Source organism: Mandrillus leucophaeus, unplaced genomic scaffold (genome assembly GCF_000951045.1).
Source record: "Mandrillus leucophaeus isolate KB7577 unplaced genomic scaffold, Mleu.le_1.0 Scaffold4, whole genome shotgun sequence".
In the NCBI taxonomy this organism is placed as follows: domain Eukaryota; kingdom Metazoa; phylum Chordata; class Mammalia; order Primates; family Cercopithecidae; genus Mandrillus; species Mandrillus leucophaeus.
In genome coordinates, this window is record NW_012104253.1 from 10,497,282 (window position 1) to 10,514,340 (window position 17,059).

A 17,059-nucleotide genomic window follows, 5' to 3' on the forward strand; every position below is an offset into this window, starting at 1 on the left:
GGCTTGTTTCCTCTCAAAGTAACTGGAATTACTGAATATGCATTGATAATTTAGAAGTGAAAAGTTTAGAATTACATATCTAAAATCTTTGAAACCACATGTTAAATAATATGGTATTCTAGAGTAAAAATTGCATTATACAGCATATGGCTTTTCAAAAAATATAAAAATCACATGTCTACATTACGTTCAACATTTAAATATGCATAATCATCTAGATGTTTGGCATCAGATAGTATGCAAACATCCTTATAACTAGAAAATCTTCCCATTTTCAAGCCCTTGTGATAGGACCATAAACTATGAAGACAAAGAAAGGACAAAGATACTTAATGAAGTCAGTAGAGGACATTTCATTGGCTGATGACTCTTTCAATCATGACATATTTGGAAAGAAATATATATAGAAATAATGTTCAAAGAATACAAAATCTTTTCATTAGTGGATACATTTCCTTTCCATTTTCTTCTTCTTCTCTCATTGTAATTTATTTAAAACCTTTAGGGAAGAGTATGCTGTTCAATGTTGAAAATTAATAGGCAAACAACATGTTGGGAATAATATTCGTAAGTATAACAAAGAATTGGCAACCATAATAGGTAAATAGCACATATAAATAGTGATTAAACGATAGGATCAAACAATTGCAAAGGAATACAGAGAAACTGATATAAATATGAGAAAATATTCAACAGCACAATAATTTTAAAATTCCAATTAAAATGTAATTCCATTTTTAGCCCATTAAATAGAAACACTATTGCTGATAAAAGTCCAGGAAAAGAGCATCTTCACATATTGTTAGTAGAAAGTTTAAGAATATTAATGCTCTCTGATCCATTAATTTCTTTTTGAAAGCTACAATTAAATAAATTATCTGAAAAACAGGAAGAGCTCTACAGAAATGTTCATTAATGTCCTATTCAATAGTAAAATATAAGCCTGAAAACAGGCTTAAATGTTTAACAAGTAAAATATTCTGCAGCTACTACCAAATGAGTTTAAAATAATATAGGAAAGTAATGCTAAATGAAAAACAATCATATATAAATTCAGTATGATCACTGATATGGCAAGCAGCAACCATATATAGGAAAAAAATTTGAAAGGAAATACATCAGGACCTTAAAAGTGGACAAGTACAGAACTACAAATTCTTTTTTCTTCCTTCTATATTTTATATTTCTCAAATTTTCTACAATGTGCACGTGTTACATTCAAAATGAAAAACAACTTTCTTTTTTAAAAACCATTTTTGACAATAAACCTTTAAAAAAAAAAAACCTTAGAGTGACTTACTCATTAGTATTTATCCCATGAAAGTATTACCTCATGCCGTAGGGTTTCTTTTGGCAATACTTCTATAACAGACAGAAGAGTTTCCAGCCATGCATTGCTGACACCTGGTTGACACAGATAAAACGTACTAAATTAAAAGTCTCACTTCAAAGTCAGTTTCAACTCATCCATTAATAGTTACAATAGCACTTAATGATAAAATGGAAATAATTATTTTCATTACTATTCTAAAAAGTTTATTATTTTGTCTCAGTCAACATCTAGAAAATTTTTATATTTTTAAAAAAATAGTATTGGTAAGATATCTTTAAAGCAAGGTTTGCTGTTTTATTGTACAAACTATAAACATGACTGCTAGAAAAGGAAAAAAACTAAGAAGAAAGTGTAAATCATAAGATGAATTAATGGGTCTTCAGTTTCCAAGGATATTAAATTTTGTGGGTTTTATAAGAAGACAGCCATAGCTATTTTAAGTCATTCCACTGCTCAACTCCTAGGCAGCATGGCCTTACTCAGTTATCCTCATCAGGCTAACAGTATTTATATAATATCATGGTCATATACAAAAAACAATAAACAAGTCTACAATTAAGCATGCCAGCCCCTGACCTGTGTCCCTGTGCTCCAGATGCAGGAGAATGACTTGGAGGAATGAGTGGGTATATGAATGAATTGACACTGATTCGTCCTGCAGAATGGTCAGAAATGACACCGCAGCCGTTAACTGCATTTCCACTCCTGCAACATGTAGGGCTTCCTGTATAATCAGAAACAGTTTTCTATTTACATAGATGAGAGATCACAAATTGTAATTTTTAAAAATCCAAGGTTATAGAAACTAAATAGTCATATTCCACAAAATTAGATATATGACCTTTAAGGATATGTACTTATTACTTTATTGAAGAGAACTATATTAATCTGCTCCTGATCATTTAACTTATTAGACTACACAAAATTTAAGTGTCTTAGGATTTTATAAGATAAAGTAACTTTCTAATACTTTATTGAATAAAAAATATAAACAGTACATAAACCTTTAAGCAACAGAGTAGAAACTTTTGATAGATTTTAATTTCTGTTTTCCTGTTTGGATTGTGACAGTTTGTCATCCTGCCTAGAACAATGTCAAAGCCCAGACAATCACATGTGTTTCCATTATTTGTATTTGTGTTTCAAAAAATAAACATCATACATTCTACTATTAAAAATACACTTGAGTATGCAAATATATTTCCCCTTTAAACAACTGAAGAGAACATAAATTACCATGAAGTAAACTGTTTTTAAAAGAAATTTTCTTAAGAATATGCTTTAAAAATTAATTATATTCATAGCCATCTCCATTTACCATTTAAAGAATTTTAAAATGTATATCCAAAATTAAAACCTACATTATAGTATGTTTTCAACACACCAAAAAGTCAAAAAAACTATCTTTCTACATAAGCCTCAAAGATATTACCTATACCTCTCTATGAGAGAGAGAGATCGTGTGTGTGTGTGTGTGTGTGTGTGTGTGTGTGTGTGTAATGTAAAGGCAACTAGAAGTATTACTTGTTTAATCAATTATGGCAATACTGAAAATTTCACTTTTATGCCTATTTTATAATATAATAAAGTCAGTAGAACCTGGAACTTAGTCATAAAACAAAGTTTCATATCAGTGATCTTAGGAATATTAATCCTTCTTCATTATTTCCTAATCGATAAAATGTGAATTATAGCAACATCTTCATGGAGATTTAAATCATTTAAATAGAACTTTTATGATTTATCAACTTGTGCAAAATGAACATTTAAATAATTACCATTTTATATCCACTGTCTTCTGTCTACATTACCCTTGGATATCTAGTTGGAATCTCATTTGCTCACACTTTTACTGATCTCTCCCTAAAACCTGCTCCTCCTGTAATCTTCCTCATCCTGATAAATAGTAAATGACATCTCTGCCCTTCCAGCTGCTCAGCCCAAAAACTACGGGGTCATCCTTAACTCCTCTCAATCCCTCACTCCCCACAGTCAAAAGGCCAATAAATCCTGAAGGGTCTACCTTCAAAACAGATCCAGAATCTGAACACTAGTCACCTCTCCTGTTGCCACCCTAGTCCAAGTCACCATCTTCTCCAGCCTCAATTACTCAAAAAACCTTTAATCAGTCCCTGATTCCATCACTGTCCCTCTATTATCCATTCTCTACACTGTAGCCTAAGGAATTATTTTAAGAAATCAGTCAAATAATGTCACTTTTCTGCTCAAAACTCTCCAATGGGCTTCCATCTCACTCAAAGGAAAGGTCAAAGTCCTTTTAACAACTTACAGTATGTGTTCTCAGTTCCCCTTTTCCTGGATTTCCATATAGCTGGCTCTCCTACCTCTTTCAAGCCTCTACTCAAATACCACCTTTTCAATGAGGCCTTCCCTGATGACCCTACTTCGAGTTGAGTTCATCTCCTTACCCCAGCTCTCACTACCCGCCTTTACCAGTTTATTCATTACTATCATCCAATATACAACATGTTTGTTTATGGCCTATCTTTCACAACTGGACCACAAGCTTCATGTATCCCCATCTCCTAGCACACAGCAGGCATTCAGTAAGCAGCTGCTAGGTGACTAAATATCTCTTACCCTCTCACCTACTCTTTCTGCTCTTGATGCTGTCTCCCTACACACACATTTTGCACATCTTCTAAAAAGTGGCTTCAAGAGATTTTGAGGTGAGTCCTAAAGATTAGGAATTGGCAGAATTAGACAGAAGGCAAAGCAAAAATGGATCACATAGAAATGTATTCTCAATCCTCTTTCTATCATGTCCACACTGCTGTCTTCCACCCTAACATCTCCATAACCATGATTTGGACCTATATATCCAGTCTTCTTGATTTAGCATAGTGGGACACTGCCAGTCATCACAATAGGAGATAACACAGGGATATCTACAGCAGAAGAAACAAAATAGTAAAGCACTTTGATAAAGGCCAGCGAGCTAGTAACTGGCAACTCTAACAAACAATTGTCTACCAGATGCCAAAAACACTCCTAAGCACTGAATTCTTACTCACGGACTCTGCACTTCCATTCATCATTTATTAAGGCATGACTTAAAACAATGCTAAGCCTTCATGTCATGGTGTGGAAGATCTGGCAGCGGCATTTCCTGTGGCAAATATCTATGTGCTATGGTGAATTGCCAGAAAACCTACCACATATTAGAGTGGCTGTTTTTGTTTTATTCTAAACTTTTGTATCACACACAAAAACATTATTTTACATGTTTTTTCAACCAAAAGCCAATTACATATCATAAGAGTTCTTGGCTGAGAGAAAGAGGGTAAGAATGCTAGAGTATAAAGCAGAAGCAGCAATTGGTCTCTGAAATCAATCCTCCCATACCCCTTTGTTTTAGTGTTCCCAAAAGAAACATTTGTTCCACACTAACAATTTTGGGTTTGGAAAACACTTTTAAAAGATTTGATGTGGCCAGTATACATCACTTACAGGTTTCAGAAGGCACAGCTTTTATTTAGAAACAGAAAGGACTTTGCAAAGAAATATTAAAATCAATTGTGAGGGCCACAATGTACATTCCAGTTCACATGAGTCTGTTAAATTCCAAGAGATGCAATTCTGCCCCCTCTTAAAGTCATTAAAGTCCTGGGTTTTGTACGTATGCAAACTTTATACAAAAGAAGAACATGAGAAGCTCTCCAACTTCATATCTTCTTACTGTATTACTTAGTCTTGACTCCCGCAGCAACATTTGCCCCAACTATTTTGCATTTAATTTTCGAAAAATCCTCAAGTCTTATCAGGATTTGGGTTTTTCTCTTGTTGTGCTGACTTCAACATCTGGGACTGTCCACTGTTAAGAAACCAGCACAGACTAAGAGATTTCATCACTGCTAAAAATCAACTGATTTTCTAAACATATTTTTCTGAAACATAATACAATAAGAGTTCAATACTTACCAGTAAGTGTTCTCCTCCACAGAGTCACACCCTCTGGACAAACATACGTGAGATCCATACTCTCTGGATAAATAAGTGTGCATCCTCATGGACCTTGGAAGACACTGAAAAGTAAATTCCTCTATTGCTTAAGTGCATGCCTTAATGCCAGTTACCATTCCTCTTACATTACTATAGTACGGCTGGCATCCCAACTTGAATTCCTCAAAAAGGAAATGAGACATTAAGAGTTTATGGTACATTTCCAAGTTTTAAAAACTGTACCCATTCAAGGAAGGGAAGTGTAGTAAACATGTCTGTGTTTAAATTCGCTCTTTAGTTAGCATGAGTGGTGCAAGAAAGCATTTTGTAAAACAACATAATACATTCCTTGCAGGGAGGGAAATAGCTCTGTCTCCAACAAGCCCGTATTATATCCTTCAGGAAGATATTTCTCCTTACAATACACAACATAGAAAAGCATTAAATAAATCATTGGCTTACTCCAAAAGAGCAAGTATTTAAGTTTCACAGATTCTGAACAGAATCTTATTGAATAAAACTGAAAAATATATTTATCATAAATAGTGCTAGTAAAAAGTAAAGGAACTCTAAAATTACACAATATCTGTGTATTTTTAGAGATAGTATTGATTATTTTGAAATTGAATAATAGGGACTTCTATATTAAAATACTGAATATCTGGGACATATAAAATATCTGGGGTATTAAAGATTATAAATGTGGGAGCTTTTAGTAATTAACATAATAGTGTAACAGCCCTCTTCATTATAAAATCATATTTATAAAAGACTTTCAAATAGGTTAAATATGAATAATTGAAATATGCCAGGTTCTAAGATACCTTTAATGATTATACCTCATTATTTTCCCTATCCCTGATTGCCACATTCCACCACTAAAATAAAGGGTGTAAAGGACTAGATGAGGTCACTGAAAATCAAAATCTGAGAGGGAAAATGAAGTGAAGACAATAAACAGAAATAACAAAGGGAGATATGTTTTACCATTCCTAAGTTTGTATTTCAGTGACTAGCAAGGTTCATGAGGAGGTACACATAAAAATATCCTTAAGAACTCTTTCCATAAAGGAAATACCAATAGTATCATGTAACTATTGTAAATATACAATAAAATATGCTGCCATGCAAAATCATAAGAACACCAAAACAAACAAATCAATTTAAAGACCATGGTTTTGCAACTGAGCCTTCTGGCTGCAGTACTCTGCTAAGTCATTTTTAAACGTAATAAATTAGAATCACAGGAATTTCATAATTTAGGCTTAAAATATGTAAATAACCTGCAATTCGAAACTTTGCAAAGAAAGGATGTGCTTTTCAAAGAAATATCTTTTTAATGGATGTTACAGCTATAAAGAACCATTCCTTCCAAATGATTCACTGTAGTAATATTTAATTAATTCAATATTTTTTCCAAAAATTATACACAGTTCTCTTAGAAAAAAAGCAGCCATGGAAAGTCTAGCAAATATCTATAAGCAAGAGGAAATAGGACTTTTTTCCCCCCAAGTCAGTCATAATACTTTCACCTTCTATCCTAATCTCTCTCAAAAGTAGCCCAAAGAAAATCTAATTCTGAAGATAATATCATTTTAATTTCATTCAAGTCCCAGCATCATACTATGTATTCTGGGAAATTGGAAAGAAGCCAAAGATAAGGATCTCTTCATTTGAGTGATTCCTGTTGACTATATACGCTCACTCAAATGCTCAGTTATGTTCAAGGCACTGTGCTGCTAGGTGCTAGAGACCTAGAGACGCAGCAATGAGCAGGACTAACAATGTACAGACACTTAACTGCACTAGCAGTAGAGTCTTACTTAACCTGATTTCAGGTACCAGATGATTTGAAGCTGGGCTGTCCTCCCCTGCAAAGGACAGTCTATTCAGGATTGCCCTTATTCCTACTGCAGAGGGGCTTACCAGGGACTCTGCAAGGCTGTCAGAGAAGTCACTTAGGCTCTCAGTCCCTCAAGACCCTCTTCTAGAATCAGCAAATACCCCCAGGCCCAAAGCAGGCCCCAAATTACCTGTTCACTTTTCTGGATATTTGTTGTCTCTTCGATCTTGGAAGGGTAATATTTTACTACCTTGTTACTTTCCATAGGCTTGTATGCAGATGATTTTTATGTTTTGTTCAGCTTTAAAAATTATCCTTGCCAAGAGAGTTGATTAGAGTTACCTAGTCTGCCTTTATTGAAAGAGGAAGTTCCCTTTCCCTTTCCTGTTATTATTCCTTCTTGATTTAATCTTAAAATGAGATTAACCCCAACATTTCTATTTATATACCTGCATAGGTTCTCTGAGCACACATACCCCTCTACCATACCCTGTCACCATCTCCACATCCACATAGATCAACTGATTGTTTTCTAACGATACATTAGAAGTAATCAGGAACTTAAAATTAAATATTTTACCAAAACCCTTGTGATATATGTCCTCAATTTATACTTCTAGTTCTTAAGCTTCCTTATTTTCTTGGTGTAAAATTATGTTTCCAATAGCAGTTCTCCACTTTTGGTCTTCATTTTCTCTGTAGACAATCTCTTCCACATAAATGACGTTAAATGTAATCTGTATAAATTTTACTTTTTTATTGGCAGACCTGTTCAGAGTATCAGATCTGTATATACAACTCTCTGCAATCTCTACTTCGGATGTCTCAAAGGTGTCTCAAAGGCAACAAGTTCAAAATTGAGCTCATGGTATTTCCTTGGACACCTGGGCCTCCTCCAGTCTCTTGTCCTAATGTGGGCTTTCTCTAGTCTCCTATATTAGTGTGTGCCACTGTTATCCACCTGGTTTACAAACCAAGATTTCAGGAGTTATCCTTGATACTATTGGTTTTTTATTGCTCACATAGTCCTGGTTTTGTTATTTATTTCTTTAATCCGTCCACCTCTCCAACCAGACTACTTCCACCCTAATCCAAGCTATTTTGAAGGTTTGCTCAGGTAAGGGTAACAGATTCCAAGTGATCCTCACCCACTACATCCCTTCCATTCCATCCTACATCACTCTTTTCTGATTCATTTTTGACTTTACAGTCAGCATGAGATTTCAAAGCATTTAAAACTGTAATTTGAATATTCCCTTACATAATGCACCTAAGGATCTGCATAATTTGGGCTTTTTCACTGTCTCAGCAACTCCTCTTGCTTTATGCTCTAGGCACACTGATTTTCTCTCAGTTCTTTGAATCTGCATTCAATCTGCATGCTTCTCTTTCCTTCTCAATGCTGGGAATGTCTGCTTTCCTATCTGCCCTTATCTTGCCCTTCGTCTAATTATTTCTCTTCATATATGTCAGCTGTCACTTCTCAGCAAAGCCTTCTCTAACACCCCAGAGGAGATTACCTGTTATTAGGTGCTCTTAGAGCATCTTGTACTTCTCGCTGTTAGCTGTTATAACAATTTTAGGTACAGAATTAACAGTGTAGTTAGAATGTAAGCTCCACCATCCTGCTACTGCTACTATAAACATAATGTCACACCAACAATTTGAAGCCCAGCTTCAAATCATCCAGTACCTGAAATCAGGTTAAGTAAGACTCTACTGCTAGTGCAGTTAGGTGTCTGCCAGAAGAAAACATATTCCTTTCATGAGAAAGATATCATCCTAGGCCTCAAACTATTTCTACAAAAGGTTTGTCAAATACAAGACCAAGCACATAATCAATAATTTCAACACACAGGAGGAGATAATATAATAGGCAGAAAAAATACAAAATATACACATACCAAAAGGAGCTCCAGGTACTGGTGCTATATGATACATACATGGTTCAAGAGGATAAAAGATACAATTGAGAATTTCAACAGAGAATTCTCTAAGATATAAAAAACATGGCAGATTTTAAAGAGCTAAGTGGAAATTCTAGACTAGACAAATACAATAATCAAAATAAAAATCAGGTTAGATACAGATGAATTAGTGAGACAGAAGGTGTATTCGAATAAAACATCGATGAATCACAAACAGAAAAAAGGATGGAAATGAAAAAAAGAAGATAAAGGACATGGAAATACTATAAAAATGTCTAATATATATGAAATTGGAGTCTTAGAAGGAGGAGAGAGAGAAGATTAGGCAGAGGCACATGTAAAAAGATATCTGAGAATTTTCCAAAACTGGCCAAAGAAAATAAGCCACAGAGTCAAGAAGCCATAAATATGCTTCCATATTTCTAGAAATCTACAGATACACAGTGTAAAATCCTATGCTAATAAAAACATCTATTTAAAATGCATGTGGAAGACATTTTCAAACAGACAAAAACAAAGATAATTTGTTACCAGCAGACTTGTACTGAATACTAAAAGGTGTTCTTCAGGCAGAAAAAAAAAGAAGATTCCAAATGGAAATACTATAGGTAATAAAAAAATGATAGATATGTGGGTAAATCTAAATAGATATTGGTTAGATAAAACAACAATATCTAGGAGACCTGAAATAGATAAATAAAATAGCTAGCAACAATAACATATAAGTCAGAAGAGGATTAAATAGAGAACTGTAAGGTTCTTCTTGTATTATTATCTGGGAAGACAGTAAAAACACCAGTGAAATTTGACTTTGATAATATGTCCTTTTTGTAATGTCTAAGGTCACTAACACAAGAAAAGTAAAAGAGTCTGTAACTTCCAAGCTAACAGAAGAGGGGGAAAGTGGAATAATAAAACTACTTAATCAATTCAAATAAAATAAATAAGAGAAATAGAAACATAGAGCAGTTGGCAAAACAAAAAAGCAAATTATAAGATGACCTAAGCAATTACATTAAATGTAAATGGGAAAATATTCTAATTAAAATACAGTGTGAGATTGGATTAAAAAATAAAATCCAATCATGTTGTTTACAAAATAAAATCTAAAACATCAGGAGGAGCCACAGAGTGGAAGAAGAAATTTCAACACATAACCAGAATATGTACAGGGCATTATATCACTGAATGGTTATACCACAATTGACTTACCCATCAACGGTTGACTGATACTTGGGTTGTTTCCAGTTTTAGCTATAGCAAGCAAAGCTGCAATGAACATCCATGTATAAGACTTTATAAGAAAAGATGCTTCATTTTCTCTGAATCCTTAGGAGTTAAATAGTTGAGTAATATAGTAGATGTATGTTTAAATTTTTGAGAACCTGTTTTCTAAAGTTGTTGTGCCATTTTACATTCCCACCAACAGTGTAAGGGAGTTTGAGTTGCTCCACAATCTTCCACAATACTTTGTATGGTCAATTGTTGTTTTTGGGGTTTTTTTGTTATTGTTAGTACAGATATTTTAACAAGTGTGTTGGAGACTTACTTGCATTTTCCTAATGACTAATGATGTTGAACATCTTTTCTTATGTTTACTGGCCATCTGCAAATGTTCTTTGGTGAAGCATCTTAAAAATTTTTCCATATTTCTAAAAATTGGGTTGTTTTATTATCGTGTTTTGAGAAGTTCTTTATGTATGCCGAACACATGTCCTTTGTCATCTATGTGATTTATAAATACTTTCTCCCATTCTGACTTTTCATTCACTTAATAGTGTCTTCTGAAGAACAGATCTAATTTATCAAATTTTTCTTCTAAGGATCATGCTTCTAGAGTCATATGTAAGAAACTTTTACCTAACCCAAGGTCACAAAGATTTTCTCTTATTGTTTCCTCTAGAAGTTTTAATAATTTCAGTCTTTAACATTTAGGTCTATGATCTATTTTATCTTTTGCATATGGAGCAAGGCATGGATTTATTTTTCAAACTGTTTTAGCATCATTTTTTGAAAAGCCTATCCTCTCTATAATGAATTGCCTTTGCCCCTGTGTCAAAAACAAACTGACAATTTGTGAGGTAGGTGTGAGATTTTTTAAACTTTCTCTATGTCTCATTGATTACTTTATCTGTCTTTACACCAATCATACAGTATTAATTGCTGTGGCTATATATTATGTCTTGAAATCAGGTAATATAAGTCCTCCAATTTTGTTCCTATTTTTCAAAGTTGTTTTGGCTATTCTAGGTCCTTTACAGTCTCATATTAATCTTAGAATTAGTCTGTCATTTCCTACAAAAATCTAACCTACTTGAATTTTGATTATTTTGCATTAAACATATGCATTGATCTGGGGCAAACTGACATCTTAACAATATTGAGTCTTCTGATCCATGAATATGATCTACATTTCAGTTCACTTAGTTCTCTCATTATTTCCTCTCAGAAATGTTCTATAGTTTTCAGTTTATAGATCTTATGTAACATTTACCAGATTTATCTCTAAGTATTACATATTTTAATGCTATTTTGATAGTTTAAGAGAAACTTCAATTTCCAATTGTTGGTTGCTGGTTTGTAGAAATGCAATTGATTTTTGTACATTGATATTGTATCCCACAACCTTTCTATACTCGCTTGGAAGTTCCAGTATTTTTCTTTTGTAGGTTCCTACATATGATAACGTTATCTGAGAAAAAAAGACAGCTTTACTTATTTCTCTGCAATGTGAATGTTTTTTCTTTTTGTTGCCTTACTCTACTGGCTAGAATGTCCAGTATACTGTTACACAAAAGTGGTAAGAGCAGACACATTTGGCCTTTTCCTGATCTTAGGAAAAAGTCTTTCACCTTTAAGTGAAACTGTAGGTTTCTCACAGAGGAAGCTCCCATCTATTCCTAGTTTACTGAGTTGTGGGGTTATTTATTTATTTATTTATTTATGAGATGGAGTCTCGCTCTGTCGCCCAGGCTGGAATGCAGTGGCACAATCTCGGCTCACTGCAACCTCCACCTCCCGGGTTCAAGCCATTCTCCTGCCTCAGCTTCCCAAGTAGCTGGGATTACAGATGCCCACCACCATACGCAGCTAATTTCTCTATTTTTAGTAGAGACGGGGTTTCACCATGTTGGCCAGGCTGGTCTCGACTCCTGACCTCATGATCTACCTGCCTCGGCCTCCCAAAGTGCTGGGATTACAAGCAAGAGCCACCACAACAGGCCTGATTTTAAGACACAGTCTCACTATCTTGCCTAGACTAGACTCAAACTGCTGGGCTCAAGAGATCCTCCTGCCTCAGCCTCCTAATAACTGGGATTACAGGTGTGCATCATCACACCAGGCTAAGATTTTTTTTTCCAGAAATAGTTGTTGGATTTTGTCATATACTTTTTCTAAATCTACTGAGATTAGATGGTGGTGTTCCTTTTTTAGTTTTCTGATAAGATGATTTATACTGATAAGTTTTTAAATTTTGAAACAATCTTGAATTCCTGAGATAAACTCTGACTAGTCATAATGTATTATCATCCTTTTGATATATTGTTGGATTTGATTTCTCATTTTTTGGGTGTTTGCATCTAAGCTCATGAGTATATATACATCAGGGTAATGTTTGGCCTGAAAGTTTATCAGAAAGTTCTTACCTCCTCCTTTATTTTCTGAATGAATTTGTGTAGAATTGTTATTTCTTTTACATTTACCCTAATTGTTACCATTTCCAGTGCTCTTCATTTATTCATGTAAATCCATTTCCATCTGGTATCACATTACTCTCACCTAAAGAATTTCCTTTACAACCAAGTGCGGTAGCTCACACCTGTAATCCCAGCACTTTTGGGGGCAGATCATCTGAGATCAGGAGTTCAAGACCAGCCTAGACAACATGGTGAAACTCTGTTGCTACTTGAAATAAAAAATTAGCTGGGCATGGCAGCAGGTGCCTGCACCTGTTCCCAGCTACTTGGGAAGCTGACGCAGGAGAACTGCTTGAACCCGGAAGGCAGAGGTTACAGTGAGCCAAGATCATGCCATTGCACTCTAGCCTGGGCAGCAAGAGTAAAACTCCATCTTTAAAAAAAAAAAAAAATGTTTCCTTTACCATTTCTTGCGGTATAGATTTGATATAATTAATTCTTTCAATTTCTGTTTATCTAAAAAAGCCAATTTATCTTCGTCCTGGAAAGATATTTTAACTGGGTATATATTTCAGTTGACTTTTTAATTTTTGCTTTTCACTTTCAGTACTTTTAATATGATATTCTTTTGTCCTCTAGACGACATAGTTTCTGATCAGAAGTCTGTTCAATGGTCACCTTTGTCTCTGGCTACTTCCAAGATTATCCCTTTTTTATTTTCAGCAGTTTATGATGTGTCTAGGGGAGAGGGGGGGTGTGTGTGTGTGCGCGCGCGCGTGCGCTCCCATGCATTTATTCTGCTTGGAGTCCTCTGGTCTTCTTAGATCTATGCTTTGTCCTGGCTAGTATTTCTTTAAATAATTCTTCCTTCTCGTTTCTCTTTTCTCATTCTGAGATGCCGATCGCACATATATTAGATCTTTTTATGCTGTCTCAAAGCCATTGGATGTTCTCTTCTAATTTTTCACTCTTTTCTATCTCTATGTTTCAGTTTGGATAACTTCTATTTTCTATCTCTATGTTTCAGTTTGGATAATTTCTATTTTCAAGTTCATGGATTCTTTCACCAGACATGTTCAAACTGCTGATAAGTCCATTGAAGAAATGCTTCATCTTAGATATCATTTTTATTTCTAGCATTTTCTTCTTTTTCTTTTCTTTTCTTTTCTTTTCTTTTTTTTTTTTTTTTTTTTGAGATAGAGTTTCGCTCTTGTTGCCTAGGCTAGACTGCAATGGCGCGATCTCTACTCACTGCAACCTCCGCCTCCTGGGTTCAAGCAATTCTCCTACCTCAGCCTTCTGAGCAGCTGAGATTACAGGCATGCACCACCACGCCCAGCTAATTTTTGTATTTTCAGTAGAGACAGGGTTTCTCCATGTTGGTCAGGCTGGTCTCGAACTCCTGACCTCAGGTGATCCGCCTGCCTTGGTCTCCCAAAGTGCTGGGATTACAGGCATGAGCTACCACACCTGCCTATTTCTAGCATTTTCATTTGATTATTTTATAGATCCTCTCTCTGTTGAAATGCCCTATACATCCAGGCATGTTGTTTTTTCAGTGGATATTTTACCATATAAATCACAGTTACTTTAAATTCCCTAATATTTCCAATATCTGGGTCTTCTCTGACACTAGACCTGTTGTTGTTTTATGTTTTGGTAAGTTTCCTTATTTTGTGTGCCCAGAAATTTTTGATTTTGAAATGTTGAATGCTGGATATTCAGTGACAATAGAGGTAATAGTATTTATGCTCAGAAATGAACATTCCTCCTCTGCTAAGCTGTCAAGTACAGGGGGCTGAATAGTAAGTCTAGTTAGCAATGGGGCTGGGTTTGAGGATTTTTGTTGCTATGGCAATCACAGCACCACAGGTTTCAAACCTCCAATAGTGGGCCACTATTACCTTTTGTTTAACGTGCAGCCTCAGATGCCAAAGGGTTTTCCTCAGTGTTCCTGCTCCACCCTCAGTTTTCAGCAGGGAGTCTCTCTCCACACTCTTGTCCCTTCTCTAATAGGACAACTGTTGCTTGTTACTACACACTAGGTTAATGGTGGATGTAGAGGATTCTCAGATATCTTGGTCCAGCCTCATCTTGGGCAGGGTCTTTGAGCCTGGGCCTCAGGAATGTAACTTTTTCAGTGTTCCTGTCCTATAACTTTGTATCTTGGGGTGTGGAAGGGGAACCTTTGCCAGGGTCAAGTTTCTTGCCCTATCCCCACTGGTGGCAGACCTCTGCTTTTTATCAGTGCAGAGTCCTAGGTCTAACATCTCCTGCCTTCCACACCCAGTCCCTAGTGTCAAAAGGCTTATGCTCCCACCTTTCTCCCAGAAGTAAGTGATCTTTGCATGGTTCTGGACGAGTGAGGGTTTTCTACCTCCCTTCCAGAGGCAAGTGGGTTTTGCTCCTATCACACCCACCGAAGCAATGGCACTTCACCTGGGCTGTAGAAGCAGGAAACTTCACTGCTTCTCCCTCCGCAGCTTAGACTTTTGCTTCATAAAGGAGAAGGTTTTCAGAAAATGGGCAGAGTTGGCTCCTGTCCCTCAGCAGCAGCTCATCAGTACCACACCTTTATCATCAAGAGAGATGCTCTCCAATCTCCTGCCTTGTCCCCCAGTCTATCTCACAGAGCAAACAGTGGAGACGTATGGAAAAGAGCTTGCAAATGGATGCAAAGCTCCTCTGTGTCTAACTACAAGTTATCCTAAACACATAAACTGTGCTAGCCCACAGCCACCCTTTAAAAATTTGTTAAGATCTTAGCTGATACTGCTAACTACTTTAGGTGGTGGGCACCTCTTCCTCCTATGCTCTACCAAGTCAGTGTTCCTCCGTCCCATCTATCCTCAGAGGGGTCTTGTGAATTCAGCTCACTTGGCTGCCTTGTGACCAGCTCTGATGTGCTCAAGAAGTTATGACTGTGTGGATTTTGGGGATAACCTACTGTTATTAGAATGAAAGTGATGTTCTCTTGCAGCTTTCTATATCCTAAATGGAAGTGAAATGGACTGCTTTGTTTTTGAGCCCTAGTATCATTCCTTACTCCCTTACAAGCTTATACATTTAAAATAATTTCAGAAATTTCTGTTCGTTTTTATTGCAGATAGGGTAAAAATAACAAATGACTGAATGACTAAGAAGCATATGTGAAAACACTGGTGTCCACTAAGAATTTACTGAAAGGCATTATTTTTAGGTCTATAAGGAATACCAGTTAATATAACTCTATATACACAGAAAAACTATATACTCAGTAAACGTTTCATAGAACTTTAATTATCATTGTGAAGTAATCAGTAATGTCAATCTATTTTGTCCTTAAATACACATAGATATATATGTAAAAAGAAAAAGCATAAAATACATTATTCTCAAAATGCATAGCATTAAATGTACTTTTATTTTTTAAGCTGTAAACCACAGAACAGTTTGTATCAATCTGTTCATCTCTAATTCCTTTCATTAATACTCTTTTTTCTGAGTGAAATAGAAAAATAAGTTATATAATTTTATGCTTCCTAAACCACAAGACCTCTTAATTCTGACCTTGATGATTACCTTCTGTCAACCTTACATTACAGGAATTATTTCACTTTCTTACTTACATTCCTTCCTATCAGTGTCCCCAAATGTTTAGCCTGTCTACAGAATATATATTGTGGGACTTTTATGACCTGTAAGGGTCTGGAACATCATGATCTGCTCATTATGCTTATCTCAGAACACATCATCTTCAGGGAGGAAGACAGATGCCTGTTTTCTTAGCTGCAAACCAAATAAGAAAGCAGTCTGGATCATTTGTTTATGCTCTTTAATTCCTTTAGTCAAGACTATTTCTATTCCTTGGTGAACTGTAAGAATAAATTATACACTTTCATGCTTCCTAGAAATCTCCCAACTAACTATTCACAAACACTGAATTTTTTAAGCCAAGATTTTCCCAACTGTAAAATGAGTATAAATACATCACATGGAGTTGTTAGGAAGATTTTTTTAAGGATATATCTAAAGCATTAAGCACAGCACCTGGCCCACAGTAAGTTTCCACACATTATTACAGCTTGAGTATCCCTTATCCCAAATGCTTGTAACCTGAAGTGTTTCAGATTTTGAATGTTTTGGGATTTTGGAATATTTGCATATTCATAATGAAATATCTTGGGGATAGGACCCAAGTCTAAATATGAAATTCATTTGTTTCATATACATCTTATACACATAGGCTGAATGTAATTTTATACAACATTTTAAATAATTTCATGCATGAAACTAAGTTTTGACTGCATTTTGACTTTAACTACACTTCATCACATGAGGTCAGATGGGGAGTTTTCTACTTGTAGCATCATGT

At 35.3% G+C, this 17,059-nt stretch overlaps 1 protein-coding gene across 1 annotated transcript in view; it reads right to left on the bottom strand.

The window, feature by feature from the left end:
• PPP4R4 (protein phosphatase 4, regulatory subunit 4) overlaps positions 1–17,059 on the bottom strand; it is a 111,476-nt gene that overhangs the window by 55,137 nt on the left and 39,280 nt on the right. Inside the window, exons 4-5 of the mRNA XM_011991711.1 lie at positions 1,910–2,057; positions 1,331–1,404 (exon numbers count right to left, since the gene is read on the bottom strand). Coding sequence (XP_011847101.1) covers positions 1,331–1,404; positions 1,910–2,057 — 222 coding nt within the window. The remainder of the gene's footprint in view (positions 1–1,330; positions 1,405–1,909; positions 2,058–17,059) is intronic.